This window comes from Gregarina niphandrodes, assembly GCF_000223845.1.
Source record: "Gregarina niphandrodes unplaced genomic scaffold scaffold00043, whole genome shotgun sequence".
In the NCBI taxonomy this organism is placed as follows: Eukaryota; Apicomplexa; class Conoidasida; order Eugregarinorida; family Gregarinidae; genus Gregarina; species Gregarina niphandrodes.
The window spans coordinates 66,713-84,421 of NW_011645811.1; the positions used below are offsets into that span (position 1 = coordinate 66,713).

Here is a 17,709-nt window from a genome sequence, read left to right on the forward strand (position 1 = left end):
TTTGAACCGGGGGGTTGGGGCCTCGGCGAGCGCGTTCGCGGAGGTGGGTTTCTTTGAAGGCGAGTGCGACACCGACTCGGGAAGCCTCTTCGACGGCGAGGGAACTGGGGACGAAAACGTGTCCGCCGGCCTCGGGTTTTTGGCGACGCGAGCTTGGGAGCGTGAGGAAGGCGGAGCCGTAGACATCGGCGCGGCGGAGCGTGCGGACGGCGAATTCGTGGGCGAGATGTTCGAGTTCCTGGCGGCAGGTGGCCGGGTCGTCGGCGCTGAGGCCGAAGGCGGCGAGACGTTGGCTGCACCGCGGGAGCGCGCCCGGCCGTAGCTCTTCCAGTGCCGCGGCCGCGTTTTTGTGATGCCGAACAAGTTCGTGCGGCAACAGCGCCGGCACCGTTTCGAGTGCGAGCCGCTCGAACTGTGCTTTGCTGCACTCAAAGCTGTAGAGACAAGTGTGCCACACCAACCCGCAACGCCGCTCGTGGGAGAGCGCGGCCGAGAGCGGCCAGTCGCCGGATCGAGTCCCGGAGGTGGAAGTTTCGGCGGAAGGGGCACCGGCGGAACGAGTTTTGGCGGAAACGGCCGGGCGATCTGTGGATCTGGACTCGGCGAATTGTTTCAAGTGCAGACTCCAATGTGCAATGCGGACGAGGTTGCCGAGGAACTGGAGATAGGTGAGTTCGAGTGTTTTGTAGAGACGTTTGCAGAGTTGGTAGCAGCGCGCCTCGGGTGTGAAGGCCTGACAGAGACGGCCGCAGCCGCAGGTTGGGCGGCAGCGGTCGTCCTCGAGCGCGAGGTCGACGAGACGTTGGGCGTAGTCTACTGACTCGAGCCAGTCATTCCAACACTCGACCGCGGGCAAAAAGACCTCGCCCGTCTCCGGTGGAACCACGACGTGCGGGCAATAGGGGATCTGAGGCATGCCCAACTCCATATTGCGGTTCCGTGGTTGACCCGGTCGCCGCAGGTACAGCGCCCGCTCGCCCTTCAGGTCCTTCGCCACCGGCGGAAGGAAGATGCGCCGCGGATTTTCAAAACACTCCAGCATCCGAAACACGTCACTCGGCCGCCACCGGCGAACCGGGATCGCGTAGTACAACCGCTCACATCCCTCCGCCTCGCCCTCAGGTCCGTAGGGGTACGCTCCGCTGGGAGGGTGGCCGCTTGGGAATACGCGGGCTTCGTAAGGATACGGTGCATCGGGGTACGGTCCATAGGGGTACGGTGTATAGGGGTACGGTCCGTAAGGATACGGTGCATAGGGGTACGGTCCACTGGGGTACACTCCGTGAAGGTGCTCTTCGTTCAAGTTTGTTGCACCGGGCTCCCTGGGTGGTGGATCTACTGCGAAGTAGGGGTTTCCATAGGGCGTGGCGAAACTGAGGGGGGAGCATAGGACTTGGTTTAGCTGTGCGAGGCGGCGGTCCCGGTCCCGGTCGCGTCCCTGTTGGGTCGATGAGCGTTGGAGTTCGCGGAACTGGAGAGTGCTCCGGATTTGCTTGCCATAGGTGCGTAGGGCGAGGTCTGCGGAGTCAGTGTGTCGCGCAAGTCGAGTGATGGCAGTGCAGGCTTCGGCGGCGCGGTTGTAGAGGAGTTGGGCGGTCTGTGCGGAGAGGTGTCGTGCGTAGAGGTCTGCAATGAGTTGGTTGAAGAGTTCGAACGTGTGCGTGCCAGATCTGTGTCCGGTAGTCAGGACGGCATTGAGTACAATGTCGGTGGGCGTGGACTCGAAGCGGGCACAGCCCCCGCCAATTAGGGGACCGGCGTAGGAGACACGGTAGCCGGGCAGCATGCTCAAGACGTCGCCACTACGATCGCCCAACGCACTCACAAGCGCATTCTCCGTTGCCAAACCGCGCGCCACCGGCCACGCGTTCCAGTGAGACGCGTCCCGCACTCGCACGCCCGCTGGCGACAACGGAGCCATCGCCGTTCCATCCAGTTCCGGCAACTCCTCCGCCGCCATCGCCGCCCATTTCTCATACAGACCTACTCGCCACGCACGCTGTCCACGACACACACCCCTGCTCACTGACTCCGCCGGAAACGAAGAAGAAGACGCCAGCGTCGGACGAAACACCAGGCGCCCCGTGTCCTCCTGGCGCACGTCCAACACAAACGCAGGCCGCCAAACACGCGGGGTCCTTTCGGAGCCCGAGTCGGAACCGGTGTCGGAGCCGGACTCACAAGAGGCAGCGCCGCACTCACAACGCCGCCGAAGTCCATCGCTGTATTCATCGCGGCACTCATCCACGTATTCATCACGGTACTCACCATCACCGTATTCATCGCGGCACTCACCCACGTATTCATCGCGGCACTCTTCGACGTATTCATCGCGGCGCTCACCGACGTATTCATCGCGGTGCTCACCATCGTACCCAGCATCATAGACCTGACATTCGTCGCGCGCCTCACGTCCGTTGTGAGCATACCCACACTGCTGGTTGTGGGTTTCACAGCCGGAAGATTCCCAGCTGCGAGCACTTTCCCAGCTGCATGTCGAGTCCGACATGTCTCCCGTTCCTCCACCGCCCCAGCCCAGATCCCAGTCGGGGTCAATGTCAAGAATGTGTCTTAACATGGCAGCCGCGGTCGGGTCGGCTGCCATAGGAGCACATGGGCGTTGGTAAATGAAGCTGATCGGCGCGCCGTTCAGCGTCCAATCCTGGACCCTCTCTTCCCGGCTGACCCCATCACTGTGGTTCGTGACTGCTGAGAGCAGACGATGAAACTCATTAATTGACCGCCCAACCCGTCCCCCAACCCGTCCATCGTAGTCCTTTTCCTCAGAGCCGTCTCTGTCAAAAAATCCACTACAGGCCGGTCGGCGATTCTTTTCTGTTTTCCGAATCCGTCTCCACTCCAGCACATCAAACCCTGTCCGCTTGCGAGTGACTCTGGGTGAGGATGATCGGTCTACAATCACAGTTCGAGAACGCCATAGCTTCACAATGATCCTTCCAAGATGGAATGTAATGGCGTACAACATGGAGCAACTTAATATCCCACCTGCACCTTAGTCCCGACCCGATTGTTTGCATCGACCAAGCCACAGCTAGCACACACATCAAGTGCACACTTCGAGCAGATTGTGGTTATTATAACTATCATCCAAAATATATGGGTCTGCCTCTGTACTGTGAAAGCAGGTCAAGCTGTCGTTCGGTGAACTGAAGTTTATGCGTGGTCTCCCAATCTGCTCGATACCGTTGGAAGAAGAGCTGGAGGCAGTTTTCGACGGCCTTCCTGCAACTATCGGGCGCCTTGCTGTTTCCTAGTCGTGCAAACTGTGTGATGGTTTTAGGCACCCAGTAAGGCACGTAAGAATTGTTGCAGGAGGTAATCAACACGGACAACGCAATTAGACAGCCCAACTGCTGGGTGGTGACCTCGAGCGGGTTGCCAGCACTCGCTAGCAACTGCTCAGCCGTCTTCGCACGCTCCGGCTGATTCATCACAGCACAGAGAACCGCATAAGCAGCCTCCGAGTAGTCCGAAACCGACGGCTTATTCAGCCCCTCCATCAGCACGCTCTGCAGCTTCTCCACATCGTACCCTGCACTACCATTCAACATGTCAATAACACCCAATGTCACGCTGTTCTTGACGATGAATAGCTCAAGCAATTGGTACAACGACTTCTTCGAATTATCGGATTGCAACAACACATCCAACAGTGGCAGTCTAAATTGCGGCACAAACGCCAACGTGCCATTGGAATACACCAAGTCCGAAACCGCACGCCCTAGACCACTTATATCGGGCAGCTCCACGTACCCTCGGGCTTCCAACATCACCGGCATCAACTAAAACATGACTCCTTGGGGGGGGGGTTGTGAGGGGCCAAGGGGGTGAGGGGACCCAGTAACAAGGGGCTTACGGGTACAGCAAGAGGCCACAGAGCGTCTCTGGCCGGATGTGTAAAGATGTGTTTCAGGCATTGAGCAAGAGTCATGAATTCCAACGTCTCCGGGTCGGGTGAAGTTGCAGCGGGGTCTTCCTGGAAATTATGTCGGTAGTGCCGGAGGGCTTCTAGAAGAGCGTCCTTCTTGCTGATCAGGCCATCCTCAAAGTGTTTGAGGAACTGTTCGTGTACAGCAATGCTGGGATGGTCAGTGCGACCAAGTCGCACGAAGAGGGTGCTTGAGCAGCAGAGGATGAACTGAGCGAGGCCATGAGCGAGCGTCTCTCTTGCTCGCTTGTGCTGATATAGGTTGCCGTCGGTGTTAGTCAGCGCGTTCCTTGTCCACTCGACCTCCTCCGAAAAAATGCTGTTCAGGTCGTAATGGAACGTTGCCAGGAAGATCATGCGCCGTCGCCACTCGAGCGAAGACTTGTCGAAATCACCAACAGCTGGCAACAGCTCGGTTGTGGACGCGCGCCCATTGATGTAGGCGTTGGCAACGCCAAACACGAAACATTTCGCATTCGGGAAATTCTTGCCGTCAATCAAATCGTCCTCCATCGTCCGCTTCTTCATCTTTGTGCCACCAAAGACGCCATGGACGCACCAGCGCATCGAGTCTAGCCAGATGTTGCTGTCACCGTTTTGCCCGTCAATTGTCTCCTTGAGACTTGGAACGAGCAACTCAAAGATGCGCTTCATGTTTTTCGGCTCCCACTTGCGCGCTGCCCTCAGTAGTCCGGCCGAAAATTCCGCCAGCGTCGAGTAACTCTCTTCATCTGACGGGCTGTTCTTGTCTGCGGCCGTCCAAGCCTGGGCAGTATTGGGCAGCACACGTGTGCGCAATATTTCCAGCGCCGCCTCCTCGCCCAAGAAATGTCGCAGAAGTTGGACGCATGTCTGTGAAATGCAACAACAGTGCAGACTGAAGCCACTGTGGTACTTGCCGAGCAGACTTGTCGGCCAGGAGCGGTCGCATCGAATGACTTCGACTAATAGGTGGTACAGCAAGTCATTACCGTCTTTGTTGCGCGTTATTTGCACATGCACCAAACTCAGGTTGCCCAGCACCTTGTCAATTTTCTGAACGAGGAGATCTTTGGTTTCCTGGTCGCAGACGATTTCTTTATGCTTGACGATGAGGCGGCCAAGGATGGAGAGTCCGCAAAGCGAGAGCGTGACCATATTCGGCGTCGGCGAGGGCTGCGTCGCGTAGTGCACGTACCATCCGACGATCCTGCTCACCAGCTTCGCGCCCTCAGTCGTCTGACTGAGAGTGTCAGCGCGGAGGCTGGCGGTGACAAGTGCGAGACAATAAGTTTGTGAACGCCAATGGAGCGGCTCGTCGAGTTTGTCAAGAAGAGTGCGTATGAACTGACGGTCGTCTTCGGCGTTGCAGTCGCTGCGACAGTCGACGGTGGCCCGCGCCAGGGCGAGGAGTCTTTGACGAAGCGATGCTTCTTCGACGGGTCTGCTGAGTGCGTCGACGAGAGTCATGCAAACCTGGTTTCTCCAGTGCGGTGCAGCCATGATACGACGCATCATCTTGGGTTCTCCGAGTACGTAGATGAGGCCGGTCATCTGTCGGTGGATCTTGTATTCGGAGACAGCGCGACTGGCTTCCGACTCCTCGATGCTAGAATCGCCCTTGGTGGCGGCCAGTCCTTTGGTCGCCAGTCCTGTCGTCGCTGCCAGACTCGTGGCAGCCAGGTGGTTCCCACTAAGTTGTTTGACGAATTTCCGCAAGTCGACACCCTCCTCCTCGGCGTCACTTCCGCCTTCTCGGGGAGTCACACTGGGACCTGCCTCTGCCCCGCCGTGGTCGCCGGCGCCGTCTGCGCCCTCATAGATGGCTGGTTCCGTAGCGCAGAGCTGCCACTCGGCGACCAGTGCGTCAATGACGGGGGTGCGCGCGCCTGCATGACAGGCCACCAATCGCCCGAGGAGTTTCTGTGCGGCCACGCGCACCTGTGCGTACACACAAGTGGTCATGGCCAGCACAAAACAGACACACCATCGACGGTCGAGAGAAAAGCGCACGCGTTCGGATGCACAGCTCACACGATACAGCCACTCCTGTTGGACGCGTTCGAGGTATGCGAAGGGGCACGCACCTTCTAACGCCGCATACTTGTGTAGCCCGAATAATGGGTTGCTCCAAACGCCGAAGGTACTCCAACCTTCGATTGTTTTCAACGGCTCCACATCCTTCTGCGAAGGCGGCTGTCGCGCCGCAGCCACTCGTACCAGTCCCAGCATCTTCTGTAACAGTTTACTCAGGTCTGTGCCCGCCTGACCCTGCGTTACCACTTCCGTATCCAGTCTTCCACTAAGAGACTCCGCGTCCACCGCCAACCCCGCATATGCCGCCGCGTGCGAAGACAGAAACTCCACCGCCAAACGCAGTAGAGTCTCACCCGCCTCCCGACCACAGTGCGCAGCTCCCGTCGCACCCCACAACCGACTGCTCGGCTCATCAACAAACACCGCAGACAGAGAACCCACAGTCACCTTTACCAACCGCACCAAACGGAACACGACCGTCGGCGCCTCTGGCAACTCCGTCCCACCTCCGGCTTCGCCACTTGTCTCCGCCGCTCCAGTTGGCTCAGTGGGGAGGGCAGCGAGCTGTGTGAGTAAAGCATCATCCTTGTTGCGTATGAAGCCTCGGAGTTCGCGGACGAACTTGGCGGCATCGAACTGGCGACCCGCTTCGGGATTGGTCTGGCGGTCTTGGAGCTCTGTGAAGAGTTCGAGGAAGAGTGTGCTGAGTGCTAGTGCAGTGTCGAGCGCTCGGTCGTCCGGTTCGTCCCATTCCATCACTGGTTTGTTGCATCGTTGTTCGAAGGCACCGGCGGGCTCCAGCCAGTTTACGAGACAGTCCAGCGGTGATTCATAGGCGGAAGAAGGCCGCCAGGGACGGACTTCAGTCTCCATCAGTTTACCGATGGTCGCGGCAAGAACGGCGGTTCCGTTTTTAAAGACCTTCATTTCCGAAGAGTGAAGAAGCTTCCAAGACAGACGTGCAAGGCGTAAAGTGTTCCGTAACAACAGTCGCCGGTCCACGATCGAGATGGTACTGCGCAACAGCTTCAGTAACCACTCCAAAATTGCCGGCGAAGCGGCCGGCCGCGCAGCCACAGCCTCCGTCGCATCGAGTGCGATCGCAAGTGCATCCACACGCCGACTGGCCGCCAAACCGCCCGCGACGGCCGCGATGACCTTGACAACCGATTCGCGTGGAGTCGCTGCCGCCCACTGCCAGAAACGACCGTTCAAATTGGCAACCAACTCCGTCGGCCCGTCCGTACAAATCGCGTAAAACAACAACTGAATCGTATTCGATAACGAGTCGTCCAAAGCGTCCGAACCGCTTCCCATCCGGTCCACCGCCGCCAATAACTTCTCTACCAACGTCTCCGCAAACAGCCCCACGCTCACCGACACCAGCTGCCGCTGTTCTAACATCGTTCGCAGGTTATCCGCTGTTTGGTAAGACGCACACTCATCTTGCTCCGTCTCGTCGCCAGTATTAGTATTAGCGGTTCTGCTAGAGCTAGTGTCGGCAAGTCTGCAATCCGGGTAGTTCCGAATGTTCGTGACTTTTCCCTGGCTCGCAAAGACCGTCCTGTTCTCCGCCGTTTTGGCCCCGAACATAAACAGCAGACGCTTCCAGCTGTCCTCCAACGCTACTCCGTACAAGTCCGCCTGCTCCGGCTCGCCTTCCGCGTTGGTGAACTCGGAGAAGGGAATGAACGTAGACAGAGACAGGAAACACGTCAGCAACGCCACGGTCTTCATCTGCTCAGACACGTCAATCAAAGAACCATTCTCTATTAACTTAAACAACTCCAAAATAGTACTTGGACTATACAACGCGATCCATCGAGAGAATCTAGCCGTCAATCGAAGCACAACTAATAGCTGCAAAGGCTCACTTATATTCTCGGAAACAGACAACAACTTGCTATGCAACCACTGCGTGATTTCCGTAGGAGACAGAGCGCACAAAAGAGATAATGCTAAGTCGTATCTTGAGCTCGTATCTTGACTCTTTTTCATGATCCCCTCACGACATAGGGGGAATGCCATGTCAATAATGACTCTATCTTCGACGGGACCCAATTTGCGCGCTTCGCACACACGTGTGCTGCAAACCCATGACCGCTCTCTTCCGACCCTTTTGACATAACAATCCAAAAAGTAAGACAGGAAATGGGATATACTCTTATCGTACTTACCAAGCATCACGCTTGGATTTGAGCACGGCTCCAATACAGTAAACAAAGATGCTAGAATCCGCCAGACCAAATCGCCGTTCGGTATAGAACCGTTGTCGGCCTTGGGCACGAGCAGGTATGTAAATATGATGCTCGACGATCTCATGGGACTCGGAACATCTTTGGTTAGCATGGAGAGGTCTGCAGAATGCCTATCATGATCCGACTCCGAAATTTGGAGTTTACTGACAGCCAGCGGTACCTTCAGACCAACTCGACTCAAAATGTGACAGACTTTGGGGAGGAAGGTAAAGCCCAACGGGACGTTCTCGGTGTTCCCACTGATTCCGGCGGCAGCGCCTGCTCCAGACATATTCTGAGTGGACGTCTTCCGGGCGGACGGTTTGAATAAGTCATCTTGTCCAGTGGCCCACGCGTACTTGACAGCCCTAGCTAATATCCTGAGGAAAACACTGTCCCACCAATTGGACAAACAAGGACTGGATAGGTTCCACCATGTCGCGAAATCACCTCTAACTACAAACTCGAAACAGAATTGGGAACTGACCATTTTGTCAAAGAGGGCCATGTAAGCCAGTGCTCTGGAAGAAGTCCTTTCCAGCACGTCCCGACGGGCGCGTTCGACCAAGACTTGGCCACCCAAAACCGGCCAAAACACTTTGCAATAGTGACTCAGGTGGATCACGCTGTTGTACCACTCTTCGAAAATCTTCCCGCCCGTGTTCACATTCCGCCGAAACGATAACCGATACTTCTCGCCAATACTATCCAAAAACCATTCAGGCCTCACCGGGAACCCAATAAACCGTACCAAGGCCTCATAATCCTCCGGCACGTGCCACAGCTTGTAATCGGTCACCCATAGCACCGTCCGTAGCACATTACTCAACACTTGACACAAGATCGTTCCATACAACAAATCTTTCGGACCTTCGCCTTCACCCACAGAGAATGACGCCAGCAACTACAAATCTAATATCACCCAGCTACCCGACGAACCACAGACGCAATATTAAGGGGAGAGGGAGCATACCCATTTGGAGAGTCCGTGGATGACCTGTTTGTAAAACTTGGCCCCGTCCGTCCCCAACCACTCCTCTTCGTAGTCCGTCTTATGCTCCATCGTGTGCCGCATCAGCGTCAAACACTTCCGCATCGCCAACACGGCTCCTATGTCGCCCTTGTCCGAACTCGCCAACAACTCCAATACGTGCCTCTGCGTCCGCTCTCGCTCCTCCCCCACCAACCCGCGCCAACGGTCGTCCGGCAAGACTCTCGGCAGGTCCAGCAAACTATTTCGACTCATCACTTTCTCAAAAAATCCCCCGAACGAGACGCCTCAAGGGCTGGGGCGGCCGAGACGTCCGCACCTCCGACGCACCCACGGCTCCGAGGTGCCAGGCCGCCAAGAACAGAGGCGGACACGGAGTCGGTGTAAAAACGCTACTCCCACCGGGCACAGACTACCCGCATTGGGCGCAGAACTTGGCGATCACGCTATCGGGGCTGTCGTTCTCGCTGGCATCCGACGCCGTGGCGCCGGTGCTGAGTTGCGGGAAGAGGGGCTGTCGGGTGCAGCTGACTTCGCGGCCCGTGGCGACATTGTGGGCGGCGGCCACCTGGGGGAAGAAGGGTTGCCGGTCGGCAGTGATGCAGCTGACTTCGCGGCCGGCGCAGCAGCAGAGCAGCCCGAAGTGCTGGACGCCGCTCATGGTCTCCAACTGCGTCCAAGTTCCGTCGGAGACGACCCAGCTGAAGTTTGATGTGTGGCGCAGCCGCACCAGTCCAGCAAAACCGGGCCCCGCGGGCGCAAAGGACGTCTCCACGACGGCGTCCAGCTGCGTCGCACTCGGCAGCCTCTTTCGATACCCCGGCACGTACGTCGGCGCCGCACCCCCGCCGCGCGCACCCCCGGCCGCCTCGGCCAGCGCACGAGCTGTGGCCAGGTCGTCGCCACCGCCTCGGTCACCACGCCGCCGTAGACCAGTCCCGCCCCCACTTGGCAACCTGACTGGCAGCCAACCTGACAACCCAGCGGCAACGTCTGTAGCACATCCGAAACGCGGTCCCACGCCTGCTTGCCCTCAACAGAACCCCAGAATCGCACACAATCCGCCTTCAAAACCACACTGTCCTCAAACTCCGCACGGCCCTGCAACACCTTCACCTTCGAAGGGAAACCCGTCTTGAACGCCAGCACCACCAACAAAACTCCCAGGCTCCATCCCTCCCCCAGACTCCTCCGCTCCGCGCCCAAATTGTTGCCAGCGAAGATGATGCGCAGGTTATCGAACGTCGAGTCCAACGTCGAGTCACACGGCGACTTAGTCCCTAACTGCGGAAGCACCTCCAACAGATTTTCCCGCAATCGCCCCAAGTCGCCGCACACCTGACCCACCACACAGAGCTTCTCACCCGCGCGAAGATTCAACCCCTCCACCGAGTCCTCCTGCTTTGAGTGCGCATACGTCAACTTACCCATGCTTATCAAGTCACTCAACACTTCGTGCTTGCTCAGCCCCAGCAAGAAGTCCTCTCCTCTCAAGAACGGGACCACATACCGCACGAACCACTTCGCACAGTCACCACCGGAAAACCGCCTCAGCTCAACGGGGCCTATACAGCTGAGCTCCAACGCACGCTCTCCGAGGCCTTCCGCCTCGCAGGAAAACCCTTCCTTAACGGACGCCAGACGTCCATCCAACGTGTCCGCGGACGAAGGCAGCGCGGTTATCGCCTCCGGCGAAACCTTTGCTCCTTCCTGTTTCTGGTCCTTGCTAAACAGTTGGTCCTTGCTAAACAGTTGGTCCTTGCTAAACTGCTGGTCCTTGCTAAACTGCTGGTCCTTGCTAAACTGCTGGTCCTCCTTCTCGTGCAGCTGATCCTCCTTGTTGGGTTCTTCGTCCTCCTTGTCGGGGTGTGGGTCCTCCTTGCCAGACTGCTGATCCTTGCTCGCTTGCTGGTTCTGGCTGTGCGGCTGCGATCTCCTTCTTTCCGCAACCCGGCGTCTTTCTGCTTCTTGCCGCTCGGCAGCTGCGGCCGTCTCGTCGATCCGGCGGGCACTCTCCCTAACTGACAGGGACCCGGACGGCTCAGTGTTCTCGGTGATGGTCTGCGTGCTGGATGGTCGACTATAAACGTCGGACCCTGAAGACAAGTCGTCCACTGCGCGCTTTTGCCCCTCGCTCCTCACTCCACCGGGGTCGGGAGAGCACTTCAGCGTGAGGGGACTCTTCGCTTCGCTCGGCAAACTTCCTTCGCTTGGGGGTTGAGCGCTTAGAAGCCCCGCGTCTCCCAGCTTGTTTTCATTGCAGGGACGTAATTCCCCCCCACCTTCCGCCTGGCCCTTATCATTGATCTTAATTTCCGAAGAATTAACTTGGTTGCCGACCTGTTGGTCATGGTCACAGTGATCATCGGTGTCAACACGTTGGTCATTTCGGCATGTCGTATCGTTGACGGCACCAGCTTCCTCCCCAGTGCTGTTCCGGCGCAGAAACATAGTGTGGGCCCGAACGTTAAAGAGCGGTGTTTGAGTCTTGCTGGTTCCAGTGAAGCGCTCGACGACGGCTTTGGGCAGCCAAGAGAAGGACGTCGGCTTTTGGAAGAGTTCTATGTGCTTCCACCTAAAGGTTCTGTACAACATTGACCAATGGAACATATCCAACGGCTCTCTAACTAATCTTTGTTCACAAGCCTACCAATTAACGATATGGAATGCAGCTGGGATGGGGACGTGTATAATCGAGTGTCGGGTGGTATGATGTACTTCATAATAGTCATCGTAGGTGATGCGCCCTCCTCTTTGGTTCCAGAACATCCGGATCTCCTGTTTTGCCGGTTGTAAAGTAGTGCCACATTGTTGGGTACAAGGCAGCCATAACGCTACCGGCATCGCAGGAGCGGCTGCCTCCCTTTCTGCGGATCTCTCACAGAGATTCTCCCACCCCTCCCACGTCAGAAAGCCCAGTCGTGGATCCAGATAGTAGAAATACGCTAATTGGCGAGTAGCTATCGCTAAGCCCCAATTCTGCGGACTCGTCCTTCGCAACAGCATCGTCAGCATAAGCAGAATAAATTCCGAACGAGGTATACCGATCTTAGCTTGGTGGTCATCTCTGACCAATTGTCCGGCGACACCAACGATCGCTGAGGCGTCCTCCGGGTCACAGTAATTCGTCAGCCACTCCTCAAACGTGGCATACAGCATTAGCGGGACATCTTCATTCTGATCCCTCGTCTTTTCATAGAACACGTTCTCAAGATGGCCGGACAGGGACAATTCAGGGTCCTCTTCCTTCTCTATCATCATTATGAGTTCACTATAGGGCCTCCATCGATCAAATTTGGCCTTTATCATGAAATTCTCCAATATTATTAAGGTTTAATTTTTCATGCAAACGTGCGCGAAAAGAGACGCGCGCGCAAAATCGCAAAAAAATTAAGGTGAAAATATATCACATCCTGTGCCACTGGGAGGTGATTCCGGCCGCGGAGCCACCGTACAGTGGTGCGGCGGTGTTGGTGGGGGGTTGCGTTCTGCTTTGCTCATACATTCTTGTCCATCTCTCCATGACGTCAGGGGGGACCAGATAGGCGACTGACTGGCCTCCGATATCGAAGCGTCCGTCCCTGTATCTGCCGATGAATGCGAAGAAGGCGTTGGATGTTGCAAACACTAATCGCAAGCTTTCATTGTCATAGGGCTCGATGGACGTACATGTATCGAGCGAGAGGGGTCTGAGGACAGCTTCTACGATCCTTGGCTGCGTACAAAAGTTGGGCAGCTTCGGGATATCGATGCACCATCGTCCAGGCCCGGCGCCGGGCACGAAGGGCGGTGGCGTGACGGCCAACGGGGCGGGAGAACCCGGCGCCATGCCTGGAGCGACTCCCATCATGCCTCTGTTATGAGCCGCAGCGGGATTGAATGGTTGGCGGGTCTTGCCTCGGGCCCAGGTCAGTTTGAAGCGCCGGCCGTGGGACCGTTTGAATGCGGCAGCAGAAGCGAGGACGCGTTCGGCCACCTCGCGGTTGACGAAGTCGATGAAGCCATAGCCGAGACTTCGTTGTTGGTCTCGGTCGCGCGCGATCTTGACTGAGGTCACCGACTGAGGGAAGTATTGTTCGAAGTAGTTGTAGATGTACTCCTCATCCTCCCAACGTTCTAGGTCTCCGATCCATAGCGTGGTCCGGTTCTCTTCCACCGACCGAGGTCCTACACCAGAAGAGGTGTAGCTTTGCCCGCCAGCCGGCGTGGGTGTCTCCATGACGGTGGGTGGCGTGCAGGCCGGCCCGCGTTTCATGGACGGCGTGGCCGCGTCTTCGAGGCCTCGTTTCCGTCCGTCTTCGTAACGCGACTCTGCAGTGTCTGTGATATGTGCTGCCGCAATTCGCGACTCTTCCGTGCCTCGTGTGTCTTCTGTGGTTCGTGGCTCTTCTGTGATTTGTGGCTCTTCTGTGATTCGTGAGGTAGACAGGGGCTCTGTGGGGGTGCCGTGACCAGTGCTCGCTTCCGTGTGACCCTCAGCAGCAGTTAACGTGCTAAAGTGCGGGGACTCCTCGCCCTGTGACTCCACCAACTCATCCGCTGGCGTGCCCTCCTCCGGGATACTGCCCACCGCCTCGGTGCCTACCTCTGGGGTACTCCCCGCTGCCTGGTTGCCTACCTCTTGGCTATTGCCCTCTTGGCTACCGCCCACCTGAGTGTCCTCCTCTTGAGGTTGTACTGTGGATTGGATGAACGCGTCCTCTCTCTTCTCGGAAAGAGAGGTCGGGTGAGCTTCGGGAAGTGGCGTCTCGTGGCCTTGTTGGTTGGCGTCCTGATCCAACGGTGTTATGTCGGAAGGCAGTGCGGTGTCTAACTCCAGCTTCGGCGTGAAGGAACGGTCTTGCTCCGCCCCGTGGCCAGCCTCCACCCCGTGGCCAGCCTCCGACCCGTGGCCAGGCTCCGACCCGTGGGCAGGCTGCTGCTCCCCCAACGGAGACCGCTCCCCCATAGGTGAGTGCCCCCCCAACGAGGACTCCCCAAGCGGAGACTCTGATCCAAGCGCCCCCGGCGCAACCAGAGGGTCAGTAGAGGATTCGTCATTCAGCCGCGGTGACTCTTGCATTCTCGTAAAATAAAAATCGCCGCCCCGCCCCGGCCGGCTGCAACCTACCAACCCAACAACAAACGAGCACAAGACCCATCCCCCCCCCCACAAGACCCTCCAGCAACCTGCAATTGGAAAATGCCGTCTCAGAAGCAGAAGCTTCCCACAACACATGGTCCCAGGGTCCAGGGCCCGAGTGAGCTCACCAAGTCGGCCAAAGCGCAGGATGCCGGCTCCCCCCAGCCGGAGTTTGACTGCGTGAAGGACTACCTCATTTACGTTAGAAGAGTGACTAAAGAATGCGAACATAGAGCAGACGGCAGTCAACCGTACGCCAGTCAACCCGACCCGGCTGCACCCGAGGCTGTGAGCTCCTACCTAAGACAGGTGCTCGACGACTTCGCAGCTTGCGACGAAGGCCTCGCCGATCAGGACTTGCCCGCGCGACTACTTGAAATCTTCGCGCTCTTTCGGAAACAACGGGCGCTGCAACAGAGACTTTACAATGCCAGACCGCAAACAGCCAAGCCGCAATCAGCGACCGCCAACCCTCTTCTGGACCCCATCCCGGACCCCATCCCAGACCCAGACCCCGTCCCCGACGCCACCCCCGTTCCTGATCTCAATTCCGGTGCAAATAGCACACCAGAGGCAGAGATCCTGATGCCGGGCGAAGCGCAACTGGAGCTTAAGAGACTGGCCGAGCTCTGTCTGGCCCGCAGGTGGAGCGCACGTGGGTTCGAACAATTGATGGAGCTGTGGAACGTGCTCCTGAGTCTCGACCCGTTGGACATCTTGCAACCTGACGTGTCGTCGGATCTGGGAATCGTCTGGAGATCGTTGGGGGAAGAGCGGGAGTCGGCGAGCAAGCCTGGGAGGGAGGTGGTTGTAGACACTGCGCCAAAAATAGCCCTTGATCTGCAGCTTCTTAAAAACTTGATTGCTGCGATACGAAAAGGTCTTGTTCCCGCGGTCTAGGATGTCAGTATAAAACGGCAGGACAACGCAAATGAACAGTGTGGCAATCCAAAACCGCAGTGCAGTCTCCACACACGCGTGTGCAGCAGTACTCTGTGTGTGTGCGCGCAGCACACTCTTTCACTGCATGTGTGCAGCACACGGTGCATGTGCTCTTCTTTCTAGATGAGGGAGTGGCTCTGAACGTGTATGTTGAGTGCTTCGAGTGAGTGCTTTGGGTCTCCGAGAAGGACGGAGACGTTCTCTTTAGCGTAGACGGGGTTGTTGTTGTCCATTTGAGTGTGGTGTCGCAGGAAGACGCAGTTCTTGGCTTTCCAGACGTGTAGAACTGGTTTGCCGGCAAGTGCGGAATTCGGGTCTTCGACGGCGGCGGAGTTGGTGAGGTCGTGTGCGCCCACGACGAGGGCGACGTCGGCTTGTGCGAAGATTTGGTTGACGTCTTGGTTGATGTCGTGGGGTCCCTCGACCTCGATGGCGCGTACGATGCTGGTGGGTACTCCGGCTTCGGCGAGTACGACGTGCATATGGCCGGGCAGTCGTCCCGCGTTGGGGTGGAGTGCGACGTGTACCTCTACTTCGCGCTTCAGCAACGCCAACACAACGGCCGACAGTGCCCACTGCGCGCCGGCGATGGAAAGGCCGAAACCCGGCACGACCACCACCTGCCGCGCCTCCGCCAACGTCTCCGCCACGGCCTCCACCGACGTTGTCTGTGTCCTAGACAACCGCGGGTCAAGTAATCCAGCTTCCAACCCAGTCGCCGCCGCAATAGAGGCCGTGGTTTCCGCCACCACGGTGAGGGGTTTCGGGTGCGCCAGGAGCACGGCGGAGAGGGTCCGATTCGCGGCCCGTCCGAGGACACGCACCTGCAAACCGCCAATGACGCCGACGAGGCAACCAACGATGGTCAGCAGCAAGTTGTCCAGTGCGAACCCTTCCGCCACAAGCGTCCAGCCAGCAAGACCACTGAGCAGCGCCAGACACACGGCCATATCCTGTACAGCACAACCGACGACAAGCAGGCTGCCGAGTCCCGCAGCGACCAAGATCGCACCACATAGTAAATGCGCGTAAATCAAACCAGTCGTGTCCGGCGGAAGTACAAACAGCGCCCCCAATACGACCAGAGCACCGAACGCTACCAACGCGAAACTATTCCGACCGGGCACGTGCAATGCCGGCCCTCGTGCCAGACCATGCAGCTTCAATGCCGCAACTAACGCACCTGCCGCAGTCATGGCGCCTAACACCGCACCCGCGAGGACACAGAACGCCTTCACGCCGTTGTAGTTCAAGTCCACACCCAGCGACCGACCCGCGTCAGGTGCGTACTTGGCAAAATATGCGCACGCCGTCGCGGCACCCGCGACCCCCGCGAGCACGAGACACAGCGCCAACGTCTGCGGCAACTCGGCAGCGCCTGCGGCGCCGCCGAGCAGCGCGCCCGCCGCAGTACCCAACGCGGTTGCGCCGACGGCAGCGGAGCCCGCGACGAGCGTGGGTCCTTCGCAGGCCGCACGCAACAGGGCCCAGGAACGCGCGCGGTGACGCGCGAGAGGTAGCAGTGCGACGCCGAGCGCGGCCGTGCAGCCGAGGAGCACACCACCGAGTGCGAGAGCAACTCCTGCACGTGCCGTGCGCAGGTCCGCGAAGGTCGCAACTGCGGCAACGCAGCAGAGCGCCGCGGCGAGAAAGGTTAATTCCGAAATGTCTTTGGCAAACACAAACGTGCCAGCCAAATACAGCGCAGCTGCCGCAGCCCCGGCGACTAGGAACCAGCCCTCCGGCTCACACGGTTCGCGCGCAGCTGCGAACTCCGGCGGCGCACTCGTCATCATGGAGTGCGCGCCGCTGGACGGGTGGACACTTGAGGCGGGCACTCCGCTCGCGGGATGGACTCCGCTAGCGGGGACTTTGGCCGTCCCCGCTGCGAGAGTGCTGGCGGTGCCGAGGGTACTGGTTCCTAGCGCGCTGAGGTAGTCGCGCGCGCCGGCGCAAGGTTCCCCGGCGTGTTCCAACAAGGCGAGCAGGCGGCGACAGACGGCGACCCCGGTCGCGAGGAGTACACACGAGGCACCGAGGGCGACGGCCGCCAGGAGCAGGACAGCGGGCGAGTTCCCGTGCAACGCCTTCAGCACGGGAGCATGCGGCGCTGGGTCTTGACCGTAACTCAGTTGGTTCTGCAACCCCGAGCCCATGTCGTTCGGCACCAGACTCGTGTGCCGGCGACTCAAGACCAACACTGCGCCCACAGCACCAGCACCCGCCAACGCAGTCGTCAGGAACAACAACGGCGTGTGCAACGCAGAACGCACGCTCCATCCGGCCTGGTAGCTCACCACCGCAGCCAAAGCCAACACGACGCACAACGTAACCAAGTCCATGTCCGTCGTCACCAAGTTCAACGCTAACAAACCACATAGCGCCGCCGTCACCGCCAACGCGCGGCCGAACGTCTCCCTTCGCGCGTCAGTCGCGCACACGCCGTGCGTCG

At 58.4% G+C, this 17,709-nt stretch overlaps 6 protein-coding genes across 6 annotated transcripts; 1 reads left to right on the forward strand and 5 right to left on the reverse strand.

The window, feature by feature from the left end:
* Positions 1–7: 7 nt before the first annotated feature.
* Positions 8–2,986, reverse strand: GNI_152560 (hypothetical protein; the record flags this gene model as incomplete). The annotated part of the gene is made up of 1 exon (XM_011134509.1): positions 8–2,986. A coding segment is annotated over one exon (2,979 nt), but the record flags the coding sequence as incomplete, so codon positions are not given.
* Positions 2,987–3,104: 118 nt separating this feature from the next.
* Positions 3,105–9,448, reverse strand: GNI_152570 (hypothetical protein; the record flags this gene model as incomplete). Its single annotated transcript, XM_011134510.1, has 5 exons — positions 3,105–3,803; positions 3,878–8,322; positions 8,368–8,582; positions 8,667–9,106; positions 9,176–9,448. 5 exons carry the CDS (start codon positions 9,446–9,448, stop codon positions 3,105–3,107), a joined length of 6,072 nt encoding a protein of 2,023 aa, XP_011132812.1.
* A 157-nt stretch (positions 9,449–9,605) lies between these two features.
* On the reverse strand, positions 9,606–12,454 carry GNI_152580 (hypothetical protein; the record flags this gene model as incomplete). The annotated part of the gene is made up of 3 exons (XM_011134511.1): positions 9,606–9,863; positions 10,076–11,839; positions 11,912–12,454. The coding sequence occupies 3 exons, from the start codon at positions 12,452–12,454 to the stop codon at positions 9,606–9,608; spliced, it is 2,565 nt and encodes an 854-aa protein (XP_011132813.1).
* Positions 12,455–12,599: 145 nt separating this feature from the next.
* Positions 12,600–14,141, reverse strand: GNI_152590 (RNA recognition motif protein; the record flags this gene model as incomplete). The annotated part of the gene is made up of 1 exon (XM_011134512.1): positions 12,600–14,141. The coding sequence occupies one exon, from the start codon at positions 14,139–14,141 to the stop codon at positions 12,600–12,602; it is 1,542 nt and encodes a 513-aa protein (XP_011132814.1).
* Positions 14,142–14,375: 234 nt separating this feature from the next.
* On the forward strand, positions 14,376–15,215 carry GNI_152600 (hypothetical protein; the record flags this gene model as incomplete). The annotated part of the gene is made up of 1 exon (XM_011134513.1): positions 14,376–15,215. The coding sequence occupies one exon, from the start codon at positions 14,376–14,378 to the stop codon at positions 15,213–15,215; it is 840 nt and encodes a 279-aa protein (XP_011132815.1).
* Positions 15,216–15,376: 161 nt separating this feature from the next.
* GNI_152610 (NAD(P) transhydrogenase) lies at positions 15,377–17,050 on the reverse strand (the record flags this gene model as incomplete). Its single annotated transcript, XM_011134514.1, has 1 exon — positions 15,377–17,050. The coding sequence occupies one exon, from the start codon at positions 17,048–17,050 to the stop codon at positions 15,377–15,379; it is 1,674 nt and encodes a 557-aa protein (XP_011132816.1).
* Positions 17,051–17,709: the final 659 nt, after the last annotated feature.